Below are 20,661 nucleotides of genomic sequence, written 5' to 3' on the forward strand. Positions count from 1 at the left end.
TCGGCGATTGCAAGGATAGTCACTTTTGTTGCATCGCATTTCTCCTTTGCCGGATCTACTTTCAGTAGAGTTCTTCTACAGTGTATGCTTTTGATTGTTTGAATCAATTTCTTTGAATTGTTTGTATCTGTGCTTCAGCTGGATTAGTGCTTTGTTGTCCTGTAGACTCATCTGCTGGCATCCTGTTATTTAACTATTCTTGGTCTGCTCCCATCTTACTTACTGACCTACATCAGTCAAAAATGCGTAGGAAGTTACTGTCTTCCCTCCCAAGACTTAGTTCTTTTATCCATCCCCAAAGCCTCTACTGAATTTGAGAGAGAAAAAAAAAGTGTTTTCAAATATGCTGCTCCATCTGCTTGAAATCTGCTGCAAAACCAACTAAATCTTAGGAAGCTGAGCTCACTAAATATGACTAATCTGAAATGACTTGAAGGCTGTCACACCTGTCTAACTAGAACTGCCACATTGACCTACAGTGAAACACATTTTTCAGGTATTTCTATAGTGATATTTTTAATCTCAATACTTCATTTCTTTAATGTATTATGCATGTGTTGTTCTGTGACTGTTGATTTCTATCTTGTGGAGGATGCTCTTCCAATTAGGATTCTAGATCTCACGTGCATATCTCCTGGTTAAATAAAAAAATGGAACAAAAGTAAATTTGACATTTAAGTGATATTTCACTCTCTGATGTATACTCTATGTTAAAACATTCTTAAGATAGGACTTTTCTGAATCATTATGGCCTCAGTAAAAACTTTGAAGAAGGGTCCATTGTGCTCGGTAAGTCCTCCCACAGTGACATTTGGTGGAACACGAAGGAAGAAATAACCAGCAAACCAGTTTTAAAAAGTGTGTGTGTGGGTGGCATACACATGCATTCACACACACCTTCCACACATATCATGGCCTGAGTATTTTTGCTCTCCCCAAAGTGAGGCTCTCACAGCCTCAGTATACCAGGCACACAGTCATACACAGAGGAGCATGAAGGGCTTCCAGTTAAGCATTTTAACCACCTGGCTTCATACAAACATTCAAATCTACTTCTGCACCAAATCCCTGGCCTCTGAAAATCCTTCAGAGGAAAACCTAACTTGTTGCAAGGGGGAATTCAGATGGTCTATACCAATATGTGAACATATCAACTGTGTGCAACATGTTCAATTAAAAAGATAAATTGACAAAATGAAAAACCGGGAGGGCGGGAAAGAGAGGCTGGCCAGCTGGTAAAGTGAAGAACTCGTTCTGAGGCTTAGCTTCGGCACACAGCACACTCTGTCTGCAGCATGAGATATAAGACCACATCCTATTTGTGCCTTTGACACAATAGTAGCACAGCACCTTTCCACAGCAGACATCACAAAGTGCTTTACAATAAAAGAATAAACAAGCAGAAGCCCCAGAAAGCCAGACAAGAATAAACTCTCCAGTGTCTCTAAATAATAAATAATTACACTAAACTTGGAAATCTTCAAAATACTTTTTCTCCTTTTATATACGCAGGTCCTTCTGTGCGTGCTTGTATGCTTCCTCTACACTACCTCAGATATTTATAGCTAAACAGTGCCCCCTTATGAAGATTTCTTTCGTTCTGGCCATTCACGATTGATGAAAAGGCAGCAATTTGAACTTTTCACATTTTTTTTTTAATTGTTTGCATTTACAGTATACTGTATACTTGAGCCAACAAATGAAACACATTTAAGAAAACAGTTAAGGCACAACTTAACAGGGGAAGTGTCTCACAACAGTTCCATCATCCAGTCACAGCTCAAGGTATCCAAAGTCGAGCGATCCCAACTCTGTGAGAGTTTTTACTCAATCTGGTAAACTACGAGAAATACTATACAAACAGTAAATCTATACTAAGTCTCGTGTCTCTATATGTACAAACTAAATGAGCATTACATCCGGAAAACTCCAAAACGTGTCTTCGTTGTTGGTGCATTGAGTGCTGCACTGAGGCTCAGACCCAAAACCATACGAGTTTCAGCAGGATCAATAATCCCGTCATCCCACAGCCTGTAAAAATAATAAAGTGCTCCACATTATTAGATGGCACATTACTCCTCACTCATGCGATACTTCTTGCGGTGCTTGTGCAGGACTATAATCAATTACTTTAATAGAGTGTCAAGGTTTTGTCTTCCTCTCTTTGGATGACTCCCCTTATAGTCTAGGTTTAAAGATTTGCATTTTTTTTCCTTTCTGCAAGGTATCAGATTTATATTCTTTTCAGAGTCGGACCTATATTTCATTAAAGAGCAAACAATATGGCTGTTGTTAATATAATATAGTATTTGTATATTATAAGCGTATCATCAGATAAATGATTATAATAGACAAGCAAGTCCTGATATTTAAGAAACTAATACCAGCTCCTGCTTAAGTCGTAAATAAATGAAGAGATAAATCAGTTTTCAAAATTCTTACTCTTTTGCAGTTAGCTAATTTTTTTTATTCATTAACTGATGCTTCCACAGCAAGCAATTCTGATACAACAGGTTTCAAGCATTAATGACACACATAAATTTGACAAGTGCTTTCAGGGTAGCTTGTGATTAATTAGTGTGTAATGGGGCCTTGATTGCCCCTTGGCCTTTCTCTTTCTTTCTTTATATTTTATACAATTAACTGCAAAAATAAGCACCGACATGCTCTGAAATGTGTGTTTAACCTTCATAACTATATTGGTTTTTAATGTCAGTGAGGCAGTTTCCAGTTAGATAAATATGTACAGTATACTATCCATCTCATTTTAAGACGCACATGTAATCACCACATGAGGATTTGTACTCTACGCTTACAAACACACAATGAAAAGAGCTCAGGGACTAAATGAAAAGAACACGGCTCTTATTATTTAAACAACAGGACATCTGATGCTAAAGAAAAACATCACAGCATCACTGGTCCTGCATGAATAGTCTTGTGGTTTCTTAGTTCTTGGAAAATAAGGCTAATGTGAGATTACTGAAAAGAGTCTAAAAAATAAATTCTAAACACATGCTGGTGGCCTGCTGATAGTTCATTTGTGGCCAGTGCTGCCATTCGAGAAACAACATTTTATCTTAGCAACAGTAGTTAAACCAATTTTGGAAATTCAAAGACTCAGTTATGTGTAGTCCTTCATTTTATCACACACATCCCTAAAATACAACATATTGGATGAGCAGATCTCACCTAGCGCTGGAGTAATACGGACTGCCTTCCTCTTCAAACCGCCGCACGATTGGCTCCTTCATGGCAGCCTCTTGCTCTGCTGTGAACTGTGAATATATTGAGAAAATAGAATTAGGCGGTAAGGACCTGCGCTAGAGGCGTTTTAAAGGTTGTCTGAATTATTGAAGGTGTAGTGAAATGTAAAGCTGAAAGCACACAGCCATTTCATTTGCCATGAAGGTCAATTTCCCCAGCTTGAAAACACCAAGCCAATCTTTGTGAACACAATAAAAACAGATCATACACTCGATAAATAACGCAAAGCTAATCTTTACTGATTTAAATGGGCCAAACTGTTGTAAATATCAGAAACAATTTTTTTTTAAAAAGGGGGAAAAATTTAATTAAACAGCAACAAAAATATAAGAAATGGTATGAAGAAAAACTGAATTCATTAGACTGTAATTCAAGGTCTCTATATTGGACTGCTTTAATTTTAACCAGGAAGACGTGTTTTCACACATAAGCTCATCGCCCTAAGTTATCCTTTCTCACATGAAGCACATAATCGAAGATAAAATGCTTCAGATGCATTCTCTCTACTGGAAACACTTCATTTGAGGGGTACCTAGTGTAGAGCCTGCAGGAGGCACGACACATGACACCATACTTGCTGGGAATTCACTGCACAATTACCCCTGCTGCACTCACATGGCTGCAATCGGACACTGCAATTGCACTAGGAAGATGACAAGGAAAAGACCATCCTGTGCTCTAAACGACTGAACCAGATATTTGAGTTCTCACGTAAAGTTCGACTTATGTTGGTTAATCACAAAGGAAGTTCTTATTTTGGTGGAAGTGATGAGTGGTGCAGCCTCAGAATACTATCAATTGTGTTTTCGTGGGGCAAACAACTGTAGTACTGACTGTACACCTAATACATGTTTAACATGTAAGCTGTATTATACTGTATAATTTAATAAGCTCTCGGTAGATCAACCTGTGTTCCACTGTGAAGACATGTAGAATAAAAGCAGAAAAAAATAAGAATATTTGATACATGTTCAAAAATTGACCCAATGATTAGTTTTTACAACCTTTTTGAGTTGAAACATTTTAAACATCATCAAAACGGCTGTCAGCAGGGCACTGATGTGAGGTGTCATTCTGAAGCTATTAATGCACTGGTTAATAGCCCATAACAGCATACCTGACACAGTTTAATGACAGCCATTTGATGGCTACAGTATTCAGGATAAGTCATCACAGTCACACTTAACACTGAAATTATTTCACTGTGCCATGTCAAACCATTATTGAAAGAAAAGTGTCTTTCATAATGTTTATGCTGTTGGCAGGAAACCCACTAAAGTCAATTCAAGCCTTTCCAGCGGAGCACAGATTGTAGTCTGCCGTGTCAAGCGATTAACATGAATCATTACCTCCTTTCCCTCACGTGCCCTCTGATCCTTAGTGATGGTAGCCAAGACAGTGGCAGCTTGCTCACCACCCATTACAGAGATTCGGGAATTTGGCCACATGTACAGGAAACGTGGGCTGTGAGACAAGAAACAGTGTCAATTTGAGTATGTTTCGAGAGCCAGAATAGTCACCTAGATCACAACCAATAGGATAACAAAAGAAACCCTGAACATCAAAAATATGATTTGAGAGACTAGGAGGGCTTAACCTGGGGAAAAGTACTTCTTTGATATTTCATAGAAAGACTAAGGGAGGGTGAGTATCAGCTCCAACTTTCCAAAACACTAAATCATTTATGCTTATTTCAATTTACATGAGGACGCTTATTACAGCTCAAATAACCTGATAGGAATTAAACATGAGTGTGCCCACAATAATATTATCATTCCACTGACTTCATACATGCTTAAAGCTATTTGAATGGTAATTTTAATACTGTTAAAACCATTTTTTTCTATCCAGAGGGAGCTGTGCAAAATCTGATAAACTTCCTCAAGTGATTTCAAGACTTCCATCCATCAGTCTATCTACCTATACAAATACACTGCACTCTGTTGTAGAGTGCTCTTCACTAAGGATGCTACACATCAATAATTCAGCTTCTTATCACTCCTAGTCTTTGAAAAATAGCTGACAAAAATTAAAAAGACAAAATAATGATACATCCTCGAGTAATAAATGTCACTTCATTTTGATTAAAATTGATTTTTTTTTATTTTAAAATACTTCTCAGCTTTGAAAGGGTTCCACTTAGAAAGTCTCTTTTACTGTTACAAAAGGTCACTACCACCTACACGCAAGAAGTCCAAGGCTATCTGATGCACAACATGAAAGGCAATTGCATTTTGTACATTTTGTACACTTGAATTTCGCAGAGAAGCAGCTAATGTGTTTCGCAATAGTTCACAATGAATTAATTTACTTTAGCTGTTACCAGGGCTGCGTTTTTATTCCAACAAACCTCTAATCCCTACAGAGAATTTCTTCATACCTGTAGGCTCTGCCACACATGCCATAGTTTCCCGCACCATAGGAGCCGCCAATGATAACAGTAATCTTGGGTACACTGGCACAGGCAACCGCAGTAACCATCTTGGCTCCATCCTTGGCAATTCCTCCTGCTTCATACTCCCTACCCACCATGAAGCCTGAGATGAAGACAAGAGATAGCCTAAGCCTGTGTTGTTATTTCAAGGAGGAAAGTCTGGCTGTGTTAATCTTAAACACTAAATAAGTCAAACTGGGAGATTAATGAAACAAATTTGTACATCATATAATAAGATTTGGTTATGATGTAAATTATAAAATTATCCGTATGATCACAGATCACGTTGCAATTAAAGTAAATAATATTCAGAATTGTTTGCCGAGTAACAAACAACATCTAAACCCCACAACAGAACAAAATTACCGATGTAAATAAAGAATTCCCACCGACCTGTTATGTTTTGGAGGAAAACAAGTGGAATGTTTCGTTGGCAGCATAATTCAATGAAATGCGTCCCCTGAAAAGAATTTCAGATATTCATTACATGTAGTACATTCTCAGACCTAAAGAACAACTGCCCAGAGTTCAAACATCTATTACCTTAAAGTAGTACAAGATGGTAATGATTTACTTTTTGGGCCTCTCAAGAAATAACCAAGAGACCATAAACTTTAAATGAACTGCCAAAGGAAAAAGATGTGTAAATTTTTAAGAAAATTTATTCAAAGCACACAAGTTTATCCAGTGAAGTGAAATCTGGGTAATAACCCACTGAAAAGTTTGGATTACATCTGGAGTTTGTATTTTCACAAGAAGATGTAAACTGTCACAATGTTGCCTGAGGTGATGCTTTTGAATCTTGCATTACACCTGTTAATACAATAAATAAATAAATAAATAAAAAAAACAAGCAACAGAGTTCATGGCCTCCCCTCAATCCATCCAGAAATAACAGAAACCAGTTACTTTGGGAGCGAGCTCACCTGCCGCTACACTGACTTTGTATTTTCTGTATTGTAGTTTAAATACGAAGGCGGTGAATGGCCTTCAGTTATGTCAGAAAAAAAATCACTGCATAACACAGAGCTGCCAGGAAATATTGAACAGACAAACACATACAAAAGACTGAACTATGTGGAGACAACTCATTTCCATATATTTGTATTGCTGAATTACTCAGGTGTTTTCTTTATTTTGGCAGTTTCCTCCACTGGCTCTCTTTCAGTGAAGCATTTTGTTGGGTGTTGCAAAGTGCAAACAACAGTTGGAAACAATGTGAAATATGACTGCTTCTCTGTGAAATTATTCAATTTCAATTCAACTTTATTTATATAGCGCTAAATCAAAACAACATTTGCCTCGAGGTGCTTTATATTTTAATGTAAAGACCCTACGATAATAAAGAGAACAAACCAACAGTCAGAAACCCTTCTTTGAGCAAGCAACAGTGAGAAGGAAAAACTCCCTTTTACAGGAAGAAACCTCCAGCAGAACCAGGCTCAGGGAGGGGCTGTCATATACTGCCACCAGCTGGGGGTAAGGGAAGGGAGACAGGACAAAAGACGAGTAGCTGATGATTAAATGCAACACACTCTTTATTAGTATAAACACAAAGAGTGAAAACAGATGAGTGAAGAAGAAGAAACACTCAGTGCATTATGGGAAGCCCCCAGCAGCCTAGGCCAATGGCAGCATAACTAAGAGTGTGTTCACCTGATCCAGCCCTAACTATAAGAACAAAAGCCTAATCTTAAAAAAAGAGGGGGTCTCTGTCTCCCAAATCCCAAACTGGGACCTGGTTCCGTAGAAGAGGGGCCTGAAACCTCCTGTTCTACATTTAAATACTCTCGGAAACACAAGTAAGCCTGCAGTCTGAGAGCAAAGTGTTCTATTGAGATAATATGGTAGCATGAGGTAGTATGAGATAAGGTTATCTATAACATTGCTCCTGAATGTGTGAACAACAGAAATCTAATCGTATCTCTGATACCTCTCCCTTTTATCAACACAGAAAAAACTGGAAAAAGCTTTTAACAGTTTAACAGTTAGCATAATGGAAGCCTGGGCATGTCTTTAGCGATGACAGCGTGTCTCAGAAATGCAGGTACTGTATTGATTTTTCTTGAATATGCTCCCCGAGCATGTCTGTTCCACATCTTTGTCTGAGGCACTGTATCAGACCCTTTTGAAAGTAATTATAGTGACGAGATAGCCAATGCTTATAATGTCATGTTGAGACCTCGCAAAAAATAAAAAATAAAAATGAATGAAAGAAATCTTCGTTCAGGTCAAGCTTGTAATCCAATTCAAAACGTGCTTAGAAAAACTTATTAGTCTATAATCACAAATTCGGCCCCTCATCTTCCCTAAGCCTGTATAAAGTTCAGCTCTGTGCACAGCAAATTGGCTTGAGAATTAAGTGAATTACACTGAATGAAAATTATTACTGTTCTCCGTGCATGGTTTCTAAATGCTATCATAGTTATCAGACTACTCGTGAAAGGATGTAAAGGTGCATTTTAAGGCTTCTTGCATAGGAGAAACACTGCAACTCTAATGTGAATGAGAAGTGCAAATAACCTACAAACAGAAAAATGTTGGTGTTCATAAGCAGCAAATATCTGTGGAGCACGCTATCTGTACTATTTCCACACAGTGTTTCAAGTCCTTGACATTTTGAGAGGCACATAAACAGTACAAAGCTCTGTCTCCTGGAAATTCAGCTTTTAACTTTGTATAGGTTTTATTTATTTATTTATTGTATTGTTTTTGCAGATAAAAGACAGTTTTTACAGTTTGATTTATCTGTAGCTATAAAGTGCCTTTACCTTTTTTGCAGACTCTGAGAACAAGACTCCATTGTTCCCAATGATTCCAACAGGATAACCAAATATCCTTGAAAATCCTTAAAAGGTACAAATTCACAAGAATGAACTCAAACAATGGTCAGGTTTTAAATTTAGAGAAGAAAAAAAAAATCATCCATGTCTTGGAAATTGAAATCAATACTAGTTCACATACCTGTAACAAGCGTGTCTCCATAGAATGCCTTGAATTCATCAAATTTACTGCCATCTACAATTCTGGCAATGACCTGCAATCCAATCAGTAAACAAAAGTTATAAAAAATGTGATGCAATGTCAAATAACACAGATAGTGACAACTTTTCAACAATTTCTACTTATTTAAGTGATTTTCACTCTGCTAAAAGCAATGCTACACTTGAAAAACTCCTGTAAAGAGGCTGCACTCAGTTGATCTTACAACCTTAAATGGACTGCCAATACTATTCTACACTACAAACACTTTGGCATCTGTAGAGTAAGCAGTAATTCTAGCTCGCGGGTCTACATCAAGAATCAAAGGGCACAAGCTTTAAACCAATAGAGAATATCTGGCAAGCACTGCCACACAGCAGAAAAGCAAAGTGACTGATGCCAGCCACCTTATTATTGATTCAGCTGCTGATAGGAGAACATGACAACTCAACATTGTTTAAAGTGCATTCTGAACCTCTGACAGCCAGATTTATAAATAAACCAATCAAAATTGGTTTATTTACAAATCTTAAAGCAGTCATAGCACTTCCACATTGTGTAAATCAGTCTTTTGGCTGTATTAAACAATGAGATGAATGAATGATTTTATTATATTTGACTCACATTAAAGATATAATATCATAGCAAAGAAAAGTCGTATTATTTATCTCACCATTTTAAACTAATTACTAAGGGGTTCAACACAGTAGCCTACAAAATATCCAAATAAGATTCTGAAATGTTCAGAAATGGTAAAGAAATCTTCCAAGCAGTCCTGTGAAAAGCTTAGTACACCCTTATTGCTTCAAAGGAATTCCATAGGAACAGGATAAGTAGCAGCCAGGTGTTGCTAACCAGAAGTATTTGATTTACTGATCATCAGCAAGTGTGACCTATAAAAGCAGAAGCTTTGAGAGTTTGTTGTGATTTGGAGCTGTATAAATAAAACAGAACAGAAATTTTCTAGTCTGGAATATTCAGGTGTGTGTTGATACAATGCCACAATCTTCCCAGGAAATCGAACCAAAGTTCAGGCCGGGCAATGCTCTAGCTTCTAGCAGATGCACCCATGGTAAAGATTTCCAAATCTACATCACATCTTTCTTGAGTTATTGTATTTACAATTGTGGGTGCCCACACTGCCCACCTGCCCACTCACCCAGGAGGGTGACAACAATACTCCATCAGCCTTTTATTTCTGTGGCGTAAAAAAAACCAAGAACTTCATCTCAGATTTTACAGGGTCCAGTTAGCATGTTAAATGTTAACATTCATGACAGTACAATTAGAAATACAAGGGACTTGTTTGTTAGTGCAGCCTGGAGAAAGCCTCTGCTCTCTGAAAAGAACATGGCAGCACAGCTTAGGTTTAAAAAGTTGCTTCTGAACAAACTACAAGACTTCTGGAACAATGTCCTTTGGACAAAATCAAAGTGGAGATGTTTGGTCATAATGCACAACACCATGTAAGGTGAAAACCAAACACAGCAGATCTGCACAAACACCTCACCCCAACTATCAAGCATGGTGGAAGAGAGATGATTTGTGCTTGTTTTGCAGCACTTTACAGTCTCTGAGTCAAGCATGAACTCCTCTGTACACCAGCATATTCTAAAGCCAAATGAGGCCATCTGTCTGACAGCTAAAGCACGGGCACAACTGAGTTACGTAACGGGACGACGATCTCAAGGACAGCAGAAAATTTACAACAGACTGGCTGAAAAAGAAAAGAATCAAGGTGCTGCAATAGCCCAATAAAAGCCCAGACCTCAAACTGATTGAAATGCTGTGCAGGTATGTTAGGAGAGCTCTGCAGAAATCAATGAACTGAAGAAATGTTAGAATAGTGGGACAACAATCCACCACAATGATGTGAAACACTGATAAAGTCATACAGAACATTATTACTCCACGTTATTGCTAGTTCTACAAGCTAGTGAATAATAGGGTGTAGTCCATCACAGATCTACACACACTCCTGTGAAAGCGTATCACTTAATATAGAAGGGAATTTTTTTAAGTGCGACTTGAAACCATCGTTCTGGAAACTGGGCAATTACCTCTCTGACATCAAAGTTACGTTTCAAGTTATCTCCGACTATGCCGTAGAGTTCATCTGCAGGATAGAGAGGACTCTCAGGAGGTTCTATAGTAACCTAAAAAAAAAGCAAACAAAAAGACTCAGTGTCAATGAAGCTACAGAGAGAACAGTTTGATTTAAATTGTCGACTGTAAACAACAGACTGACCTCGATATTTTTTCTGTAGTTAAGGCTTCTCACTGTCTTTCTCGCTAAATGAAGAGCGTGGTTATCGTCTAAAGCATAGTGGTCTGTCACTCCAGATTTTCTGCAAAGTAAGAAAAAACAAAGGGAGACATTGAAAATATTACCTTATAAATCATTACTGTGGGGGAAAAAAACCTATAGTACTTTCTATGTAGTACATAGTGTAGGTAGAAAGTTTCCTGAACATTTCATGTTTTCCATGAAAGGGTTAATAATCGGATTGAGTTCATTTTTATATGAAACAAAGACAAAGCACAAACTGTATTTTGTTAATTGGTTCAAAATAAGAAAGAAAGAAACTGAGAAACACTTCAATCACCCAAGTCAAATCAAATCCTTTGCTATGACACTCAGAGCAATGATCTTTGAGATGTTTATATAACTTGACTGGATTCCAATTGTGCCTAACTTAATTAAATATAAATAATCAGGAAAGGCACACACGGCAGACTGTAGATGAAAAAAACAAGTCATGATGTCGTGAACTATTGGTAGGTGTGCTAGATTGGATTGTCTCAAAGCACAGATCTGGGGAAAGACACAATAATATCCAAGAGAACAATAACCTCCATCATTCTTAATCCTGGAACAGTCATCCTAAATTTGGCTGCTCAACTGAATTGAGTCATCTGGGAAGAAGGACCTCGGTTAAACAAGCAACTAGAATCACACAAGACTAACCTGAAGCATACTGCCAAGAAAACAATGGTGTTGCTTGGGGAAAAACTCTGTCAGGGTCCAGACCTGAACCTAACAAAGCATCTAGAGATGTCTAAAAAAAAAAAAAAAAACCTGGTGAAGCTTCTACCAAACAACTATCAAGAATAATGGGACACGTGTCTAAAATGATGGTGTTCCAAGCTTGTGGGAACTTTCCCAACATGACAATAAGGGAAAATAACAATAAGTATCTGAATATTTATGTAAATTGGATATTTGGATATTTTAGTCTTTTTCTTTTGTGTAACAACACTTTGTCATTGTGAAGTACTGCCTCCTGATCGACACAGAAACAAGGAAAGTGAATTCGCTTTAAGGATCTGTATAACATTATGATTTCAGTAAGAGAACAACCTACTTTTCTATCAACCCAGCTTGTAATTAGCATCACTTGAATACCCAAACTGGACGTATAACACAAGGGCACAGAGCACATTAAATCGTCATTTTCAGGGATTCGAACATCAAGTCCTGATGTATATATTTTGCAAAAACTATTTAGCTATCTCTTTGGTATTTAAAAGTCAAGATGAGAGCTAATATTGAATCCCACATATCCCACATATCCCATAAAAATGATCTGTTCATACTTGCAGTGTAGATCAGCACCACCAAGATCTTCTGCAGAAACTTCTTCCCCAGTGGCAGCTTTGACCTATTAAAGAATTATATTACCAGGAAATATGCATTTCATCTCTTGTATTCAGTACAAGTTCAAATATATAGCTTGCTATATGAACAAACATTTAGCTCTATAAAATGAAACACAATATTTGTCTGTTTGTCAGTTACTTAATGTTAAATAATAACAGAAATAATAAAAAATTAACAAACCAGTGGAGGTCCTCCAAGAAAAATGGTTCCTTGCTTCCGTACGATGATGCTCTCATCTGCCATTGCTGGCACATACGCTCCTCCAGCAGTGCAGGAGCCCATCACAACAGCAATCTTGAAGAGAGAAGAAAAATAGTTAGGCCTCATATCAGACATGTACAATATTAAAACATATCCTTCAGGCATTTTCAAAGATATCTTCATTACTCTGCTTTGAATAATTTGCATATGATTAGGGGTTTTTTTCTCTTTAAAATTTCAATTAACCTTGTGTGCAGTTATAATGCCACCTATGACTACTCCATTAGCAAAATAAAAATCTGGTTATAGTTTCACTTGAAAAGTTTAAATACTAGAAACGAAATAGCCATTACATCACTGAACAACAACTTTTAAGCTATGAGTACTGCAGACTTTATGATGCCTATTGGACAGGGAATGGTATTCAATTTAGATGTGGGAACTACAACTCTTATTTCAGGTGGGCTCATAGAAACATTCCATTTTCAAGAAAACCACTCTTCCAGAAATAAATTCTGAACATATATTATTCTGCCAAGAGAAGGAAAAATTCCAAAAGAACATTACATTGGCCAAAACATTTTATAGCTCTGAAAAACTTTCGTCTTCCTGCAGATGAATTTGAAAACAGCTTTCTAACTAACACACAGTGAAGGTCGGTTTGGTGAGCAATATATCCTGCTTTTTATCATCCTTGAATCAACAGAGATGTGACTGCAAGACAGGTGCAAAACCGTGCACAGTGCAAAACCGCTGCAGTTCTCTTCATCATCATATATAAGATGGATTTGAGTAGCCTGCAGGTGCAAAACATGAAGAGCCTTCAAGCGTGGAATTCATTTGAATATACCACCTCTGCTCTTTGATATTTTTCTTGTTTCAACAAGGATGTAAACACACGTATGGTTGAAAAAAGAGAGAGCTACCAGAACTGCAAAAAATACAGACACTGAGCAGTATAATGTGATACAGTGGGCAAAAAGTATTTGTTAGTAAAGTTTTAAGCACCGATGTGCAATTCCCCCATTAAATGATGACAGAGGTCAGTAATACAGGGTACACTTCAACGTGAGAGCAGATGTGAAAAAAAAATCCTGAATCACATGGTAGGATTGTAAGATTTATTCGAATTAGGGTGGAAAATGTTGGTCTCAACAAGAAAATCTGGCTCCACAATGTAACGTCTCGTGTTTCTGCCCCCACTCACCGTAGAATGGCACCTGTTGCCTCTGTATGCACCTGGCCTCAAACAGTCGATCCAAACTCCGCATGGCCAGACCAAGAGCCTTCGAAGGACAAAGAAAAGTATTGTAGACCTGCACCAGACTGGGAAGAGTGAATCTACAATAGGCAAGCAGCTTGGTGTGAAAAAATCAACTGTGGGAGCAATCATCAGAAAATGGAAGACATACAAGACCACTGATAATCTCCCTCGATCTGGGGCTCCACGCAAGATCTCATCCCGTGGGGTCAAAATGATCATGAGAACGGTGAGCAAAGATCCCAGAACCACACGGGGGGACCTGGTGAATGACCTGCAGAGAGCTGGGACCAAAGTAACAAAGGTCACCATCAGTAACACACTACAACGGCAGGGAATCAAATCCCGCAGTGCCAGACGTGTTCCGCTGCTGAAGCCAGTGCATGTCCAGGCCCGTCTGAAGTTTGCCAGAGAGCACATGGATGATACAGCAGAGGATTGGGAGAATGTCATGTGGTCAGATGAAACCAAAGTAGAACTTTTTGGTATAAACTCAACTCGTCGTGTTTGGAGGAAGAAGAATACCGAGTTGCATCCCAAGAACACCATACCTACTGTGAAGCATGGGGTGGAAACATCATGCTATGGGGCTGTTTTTCTGCCAAGGGGACAGGACGACTGATCCGTGTTAAGGACAGAATGAATGGGGCCATGTATCGTGAGATTTTGAGCCAAAACCTCCTTCCATCAGTGAGAACTTTGAAGATGAAACGAGGCTGGGTCTTCCAACATGACAATGATCCAAAACACACCGCCCGGGCAACAAAGGAGTGGCTCCGTAAGAAGCATTTGAAAGTCCTGGAGTGGCCTAGCCAGTCTCCAGACCTCAACCCCATAGAAAATCTGTGGCGGGAGTTGAAAGTCCGTGTTGCTCGGCGACAGCCCCAAAACATCACTGCTCTCGAGAAGATCTGCATGGAGGAATGGGCCAAAATACCAGCTACTGTGTGTGCAAACCTGGTAAAGACCTATAGTAAACGTTTGACCTCTGTTATTGCCAACAAAGGTTATGTTACAAAGTATTGAGTTGTATTTTTGTTATTGACCAACCGGTGATAAAGGCTCTTCTGTGTTCTTAAATAAATATTAAATTCAATTTAATACAGTTTATCATGTGATTGCTGTCAATTTCTGTTCATGGAAGCTTTTCCCACAATGTTCCAACAGGCCATGAATGCCCCTGCTGCCATAATTAATTTCTTTTGTGTATCTGTCGCTCAGTATTTTTATTGCCTTTGCCTTGCAGCAAAATGGCCTTTGCCCCAAGACAGCATGGTGAAAAAAATTAAATAATTTAAAAAATACTTAATAGAGGACTGTGACTTTCATGTATATCATTTATATTGCCTTCTACACGTATAGAATGAAAGAATAACAAAAGTCATTATTTAAAAGGTAAACAAATATATCGTGGAAGCCCAATAATGGGCTTTAGTAAAGATGTAATCGGGGGAGGCAAGCAAATTATAAAGCCACTGCGTTAGGGTTTTATCATTCTGCTTTTGTGCCCATTAAATGAGTTAATACAATGCATCACCTGTGCTATTCCCTCTGAAGACAACCTGGCCTGGTTGTAGAAAATGCGCCCGAAATGATCTCTGTCTGGAAAGACTTCAGCCTGCCTGGGCAGGTTAGCACCGCCAGAATCCACTGAAGGAGATAAAAACATTACAAACTCACTTATTATAAACATCTCGACTATAATTAGATTACAGAGACAGACTTCCCTGCTATCCTCAGGCAGGGCATTCTGGGATGTCTCTGGTGTAAATATTGACCAAAAAAAAAAAAAAACCAACCCAAATATTAGGATTTTTCCCATAAGGTCCTTAAGAAGCTGTTATAGGGTTTTAAGCCCAATACTGATACTAATATTTGGTGATTTAAAAATCTGATATACTGGCCAGTGTTGTTTTTTTTTCAGATGTGTGAAACAAACAGATTTCCCCAGCAGTTATTTATGAGTGTTTACTAAGATATAATGAAAATGTAGTTTGGTTTACTGTTACAACAAGTCATTGATTACTCATTTACATTCTGCCAACAGCACGGGTAAGCTGGTTTGTTGTAGTTTGTGGTGAACCAAATAAGTGTTGTCAACAGGGAAATTGCAGAGTGTCCTCTGGTGGACAAACTATGCAACACCATCACTTATAACACAGTTAAAGTGTTTCATCCATCTTGCTCTTACTTTTGAAATGTTTATTTTTTTAGCCATTATATCATTTTGCATATATCAGTCAGGCTCTACTTGCACAGGTGAAGTGACAAACCCTAACCCAACAGTCCTACTGTATTTTAAAGTTAAATTCTAACAGGGATAGTAGAAAATTATTATTACTATTATTATTTTTTTATTACTAATAATTATTATTAATTAATATTATTATTCTTTGATTCTGTAGATAATCGTTTATTGGTGTTTTACAAACCCTTACAAATATGGAGATACTCACCCAAGTAAATGCATGGCAGATGGTTCTGCTGGGCTATTTCTTGTGCACGAAGGTGTTTCTTCACTGTAATTGGGTAGTATGTTCCCCCTTTGACAGTAGCATCATTTGCAACAATAATACATTCCACTCTATGAACATTTAGAAAAGAATGAATAAATAAATATTAGATTATGCACCTGGGGTACTCAATTGAGATTCTAGTGGAAAACCTACACTGTAATTACCTTGGATCTGATCCTGTGGTTAAAAATACAAATTTTCATCTGTGACAAATTATTAAACTGAACCATTTTTACATATGATCATCAGAACGAAACACTTTCACTATTTTTTAAAGGCATTACATTCAAATCTGGTGAATATCATAAACATTTATAGCACTTGCCCTGAAACCCGCCCAATTCCAGTAATTATACCGCCTGCTGGGACTTCCTCTTTTCCATACAACTCATATCCTGCAAATTGGGAAAATTCCAAAAATGGAGACCTGCAATAACATGAAATAAAAGCGGGGAAAAGAAGACAAATTCATATCCATGCATCCATGTTTTTCTGCACAAGTTCTTTTAAAATAGTACATTTTAGTTTAGAGAAATATTATCCTCTTTTGCTTCTTCTCATTGTACAGAGAACTGTACTGTAGACACCATCAGACATTTAAAACTAGTGATACCACAGTTTGTGTAAGGACAAATTCTAGGACAAAAGCTAGGGGGGATGAAACAGCCATGACTTTTAAATCTGTGACAAAGATAGAAGTAAGCAGTAATACCCTGGATCCAGCAGTCTGTCTATGCGCTCTCTAGGCAACAGTTTCCCACGGGAGGTATGAAGTCTTCTTGCTTTTTCCCCTCCTCCTGAATTCATTAAAAAGTAATAAATTAATAATAACAAATTTACAAAGTTAACAATTTGAGAATATTTTGTACTACGGTACTACTACTCCTGCAAGTAGCATTGATGACAGTGCTGATGGTTTAAAAAAAAATAAAAATAAAAAATTACCAAGAATTGCTAATCCCTGGTGGGACAGGCTTTTATTCATTTCTTTGTGACTTTTGTAGTTACTGATGTTTTTCTGTGTGCCAGTAGGGTTGAAAAATAAGTGAACATGTACCTCGGTCGGCTTCACAACTTTCTGTGTTTTACTGAAAATCATTTCTATTGTCACTTTGAGCACATTCATTCCCTTTGTTGGGTCAATTAGTTGCAATGTTTTGTCATTTTTTTTAGTCATCATTTATCGAAAGAATAAAAAATTTGAAACCTTATTACACCTACACTTTTTACAAAACTTGCTCTAAATAGCAATACTGTACTTTTGTAACTACATTTCACCAAAAAGAGAAAAAGAATTAAAAACAAATAAACAGAAGAGAAAAACAAATGTTTTATAAACAATAACAATCTTACACAAGTCTTATATTTCTTACTTTTATTATATATTTATACAGCATAGTAGACTACACAATCATAATAACTTATACATTTTTTAATATGTCTTGTCGACTGCTTTTAAACATAACTTTTCTCCTGAGTTCCAGCTACGCCTCTCTAATAATAGCAACCTCTCATTACAGAGTTTGGAAGTAGATTATTTTATGTTTTTTACATTATGTTAAGATCAAGTAAACAGCTAACTATGTGTTAAACGGCATGCAATTTAACACATACTCCCATATAAAAAGTGCTTTTTATGCATTTACGTGTTACAGCAGGTCCCTTAAGGCTTAATCATCTACAAGTGGAACCTGATTACTTTACTAGAACACATAGGTGTAAGCAATGATGTTTGGGCAACGATTTCATCACCCAGATTGCCTGAACTCAGGCACTAATTTGAACTGCTGAAATGAAAACACAAAGTGATGAATTTATCTCTGGGATAGTGCATAACCTGCTGTGTGCGAACACGTACCCAATTTAATATTTTCTGTCCGGCTTTTCAGCTCATCAAGAAGAACTTTCATTCGGTCATAATTCTCCTAAAAAACAAAAAGAGAGAAATTCATTTGTTAGAGTTTCCTCTTAATCCAATTTCTGTAAGAGATTTGCACTAAAATAAGAAAATGTAAATGATGATGATGATGTAAATGCTCTCCAGTCATTTGTTGAGTTTGTTTAATATAAAAAAAAATTGTACTCATAAATATACACTCAAGCATGTTTAGTTATGTGTTCCAACAAATTGATAATTTTATTAAAAACCACAGAAGAGGTCAGCGGTTTGTGGAAGCTCCCATGTTGCTCTGCCAAACTGAATACAATGGACAAGACGGGCATCACCGTTCTGCCAAATAACCTTTTATATGTGTGGCCAGAGACGGACCGCATACGTGGTACGCCAAAGGCAGAGGAGACGAGAACACACAGGCAGTACAATGGAGGCAAATTTTAATTCAAGCCTGCACCTTCAGGTTCAAGATGTGATATGATTTGAGGATCATACCTATGGTTTTTAAACAGAGAGTAGATCTTGTTCACCAAAGGAGCAAAAATGTGAAGGAGCAAGCGGCATGTGGTTAGAAACTCATCCTCATCCTGCTCAACTCAAGCCTTATTTCCTGAACTGAAGTCAGGGCTCTAACACATGGAAACATGCTTAGATATTGTCACAGTGACTTATTGTCATCAGATTGGACAAGCGAACCTCCGATCTCTGGACAGCTGTCTACAAACCAGCTAAACAACAGCAACAGCTGGTTATAAGCGAATATTGTGTCTGTTAATATTATGCTTGATTGTACTAAAAATCACACTTTGCCTCTAACAAACAGTTTGATTGGATTCTCACCTAGTGAGAGTTTATTTGCTAAGAGTCTGAGTCCAGAGATGTTAGAGGCACTTGATAAAACAGCAGAAAACAGCAGCAAAGACAGCAGTGCTTCATCGATTTGTATTGGACTCCTTTCACAAGGTTTTGCAGCCTCCTCCAGTAAATAAACGCGGACATATACTACACACACCTACTACACCTATACGCACTACAGATTAATGGCAGCCAGAGTTGTTTGTCCTACAGTGGTCAACATAGCTAGTACTATGCACTTGAATTGGTTAATGTAAGAAAAAAAAATTCAGTTGACCGCAATCGGCAATCGACTGATACCTCGTGACATGGTGAGATTTTTACACAGTTTACCTTCAAGGGCAGTTGATCAACTTGTATTTTGAAACTTGTAATTCACATATAAATTGTGAATGATAAAAACATACTGTCATAAAAAACAGATTAACTGTTGAATTAAAACACCACTCAACCCCAACAGTAACCTGCTATTAACACCAGTCTGATTCATACAAGACATCTGTACCTGTAACTGGCTTCCAGTAACTAACCCTTAATGGCGTAAGTGGGAAAGCACTACAGTCCTTGTGTGCATATGAGAGACAGAGCCTCTCTGCAAGAAAATTGGTCTGTCTGTATTGCCATCCAGTGATTTTTTTGATGTTGTATTTAAACAGCTGATGATTGCGCCACTGAGGATGAATTGACTGTTTTGTGCCATTGATATAATCACAAAATTATAGCTTCAAACTAGCAACTTTAAGCAATAAAACATCAAGCCTCACTAATCAGTTATTCTAAGAAGTGTATTGTTGTTGCAATGACATGCAAAGCTGTTATTTGTGTCTTTCACTTTCAGAGGTTGCGCCTTCACAGTTAGACTGGTAGACTTTTTTGCACGCTGTTTAGCTCCACAACTCACTTAATTCTTCAGCGCTGATATTGCTGATAAATTCTTAGCTTTTAAGGAGTCTGACCTCTAGAGTGAACTTCAACATAGGGGGCAGACTAAACAAACACTTTCCTTCGTGTCTGGGAACCTCATTAGTTCCTGTTGCCTGTCAGGTGTAAAACACCTCACCTGGATGCGTCTGAACTCTCCGAACTGTTACCTTACTGTTTGACTAGCAGGCGTTAGCAACAGGCTAACCTACCTGATATTCAGAAGTCTGTTTATCAGGCTGTGAGCCGAGTCGAGCGACTTTATCTGCGTGGTACGCTCTTGTGCAAGCCAACGGCAGACTCCTGCAACGAAGCAGCCACGGTTTGAATGACTGCAGGATCATTTTAAATGTTCTCGACTAACTAAACGGGATCAAATTTAGCAACTGCTAGCCTGCTAGGTAACCTAGCGGTAATCTTCTTTTGTGGTTCTTGGCAGGGGAAGTAGAGCTCCATATCGCCACCTTCTGATTAAAGAAACGGTTTACATGTGCAGATTTGTGAAAATGCACCACATTTTTTATGAATATTGCTTGTTTTTTGTTACTTCTAAATCCTACAATTATGTCATATGGTTGAAATATTTAAATCAAGCTCCCTATAGCAACCTTTTCTACAGCTTCACACAAATAGTGTAAAGAGTGGTCTTAAATGCAGCATTTTCTATCA

The 20,661-nt window shown here is 37.7% G+C and overlaps 1 protein-coding gene across 1 annotated transcript; it reads right to left on the reverse strand.

The window, feature by feature from the left end:
* Positions 1–1,658: 1,658 nt before the first annotated feature.
* On the reverse strand, positions 1,659–20,427 carry mccc2 (methylcrotonoyl-CoA carboxylase 2 (beta)). Its single transcript, XM_040050714.1, has 17 exons — positions 20,205–20,427; positions 18,181–18,247; positions 17,035–17,119; positions 16,648–16,749; positions 16,263–16,390; positions 15,344–15,456; positions 12,525–12,638; positions 12,281–12,345; positions 10,932–11,031; positions 10,744–10,839; positions 8,666–8,738; positions 8,473–8,549; positions 6,095–6,161; positions 5,648–5,804; positions 4,617–4,731; positions 3,193–3,278; positions 1,659–2,031 (listed from the first exon to the last, which is right to left on the reverse strand). The coding sequence occupies exons 1-17, from the start codon at positions 20,334–20,336 to the stop codon at positions 1,914–1,916; spliced, it is 1,695 nt and encodes a 564-aa protein (XP_039906648.1). The 5' UTR covers positions 20,337–20,427; the 3' UTR covers positions 1,659–1,913.
* Between the last annotated feature and the right edge of the window lie 234 nt (positions 20,428–20,661).

Source organism: Simochromis diagramma, unplaced genomic scaffold (assembly GCF_900408965.1).
Source record: "Simochromis diagramma unplaced genomic scaffold, fSimDia1.1 OVJJ01000131.1, whole genome shotgun sequence".
In the NCBI taxonomy this organism is placed as follows: Eukaryota; Metazoa; Chordata; class Actinopteri; order Cichliformes; family Cichlidae; genus Simochromis; species Simochromis diagramma.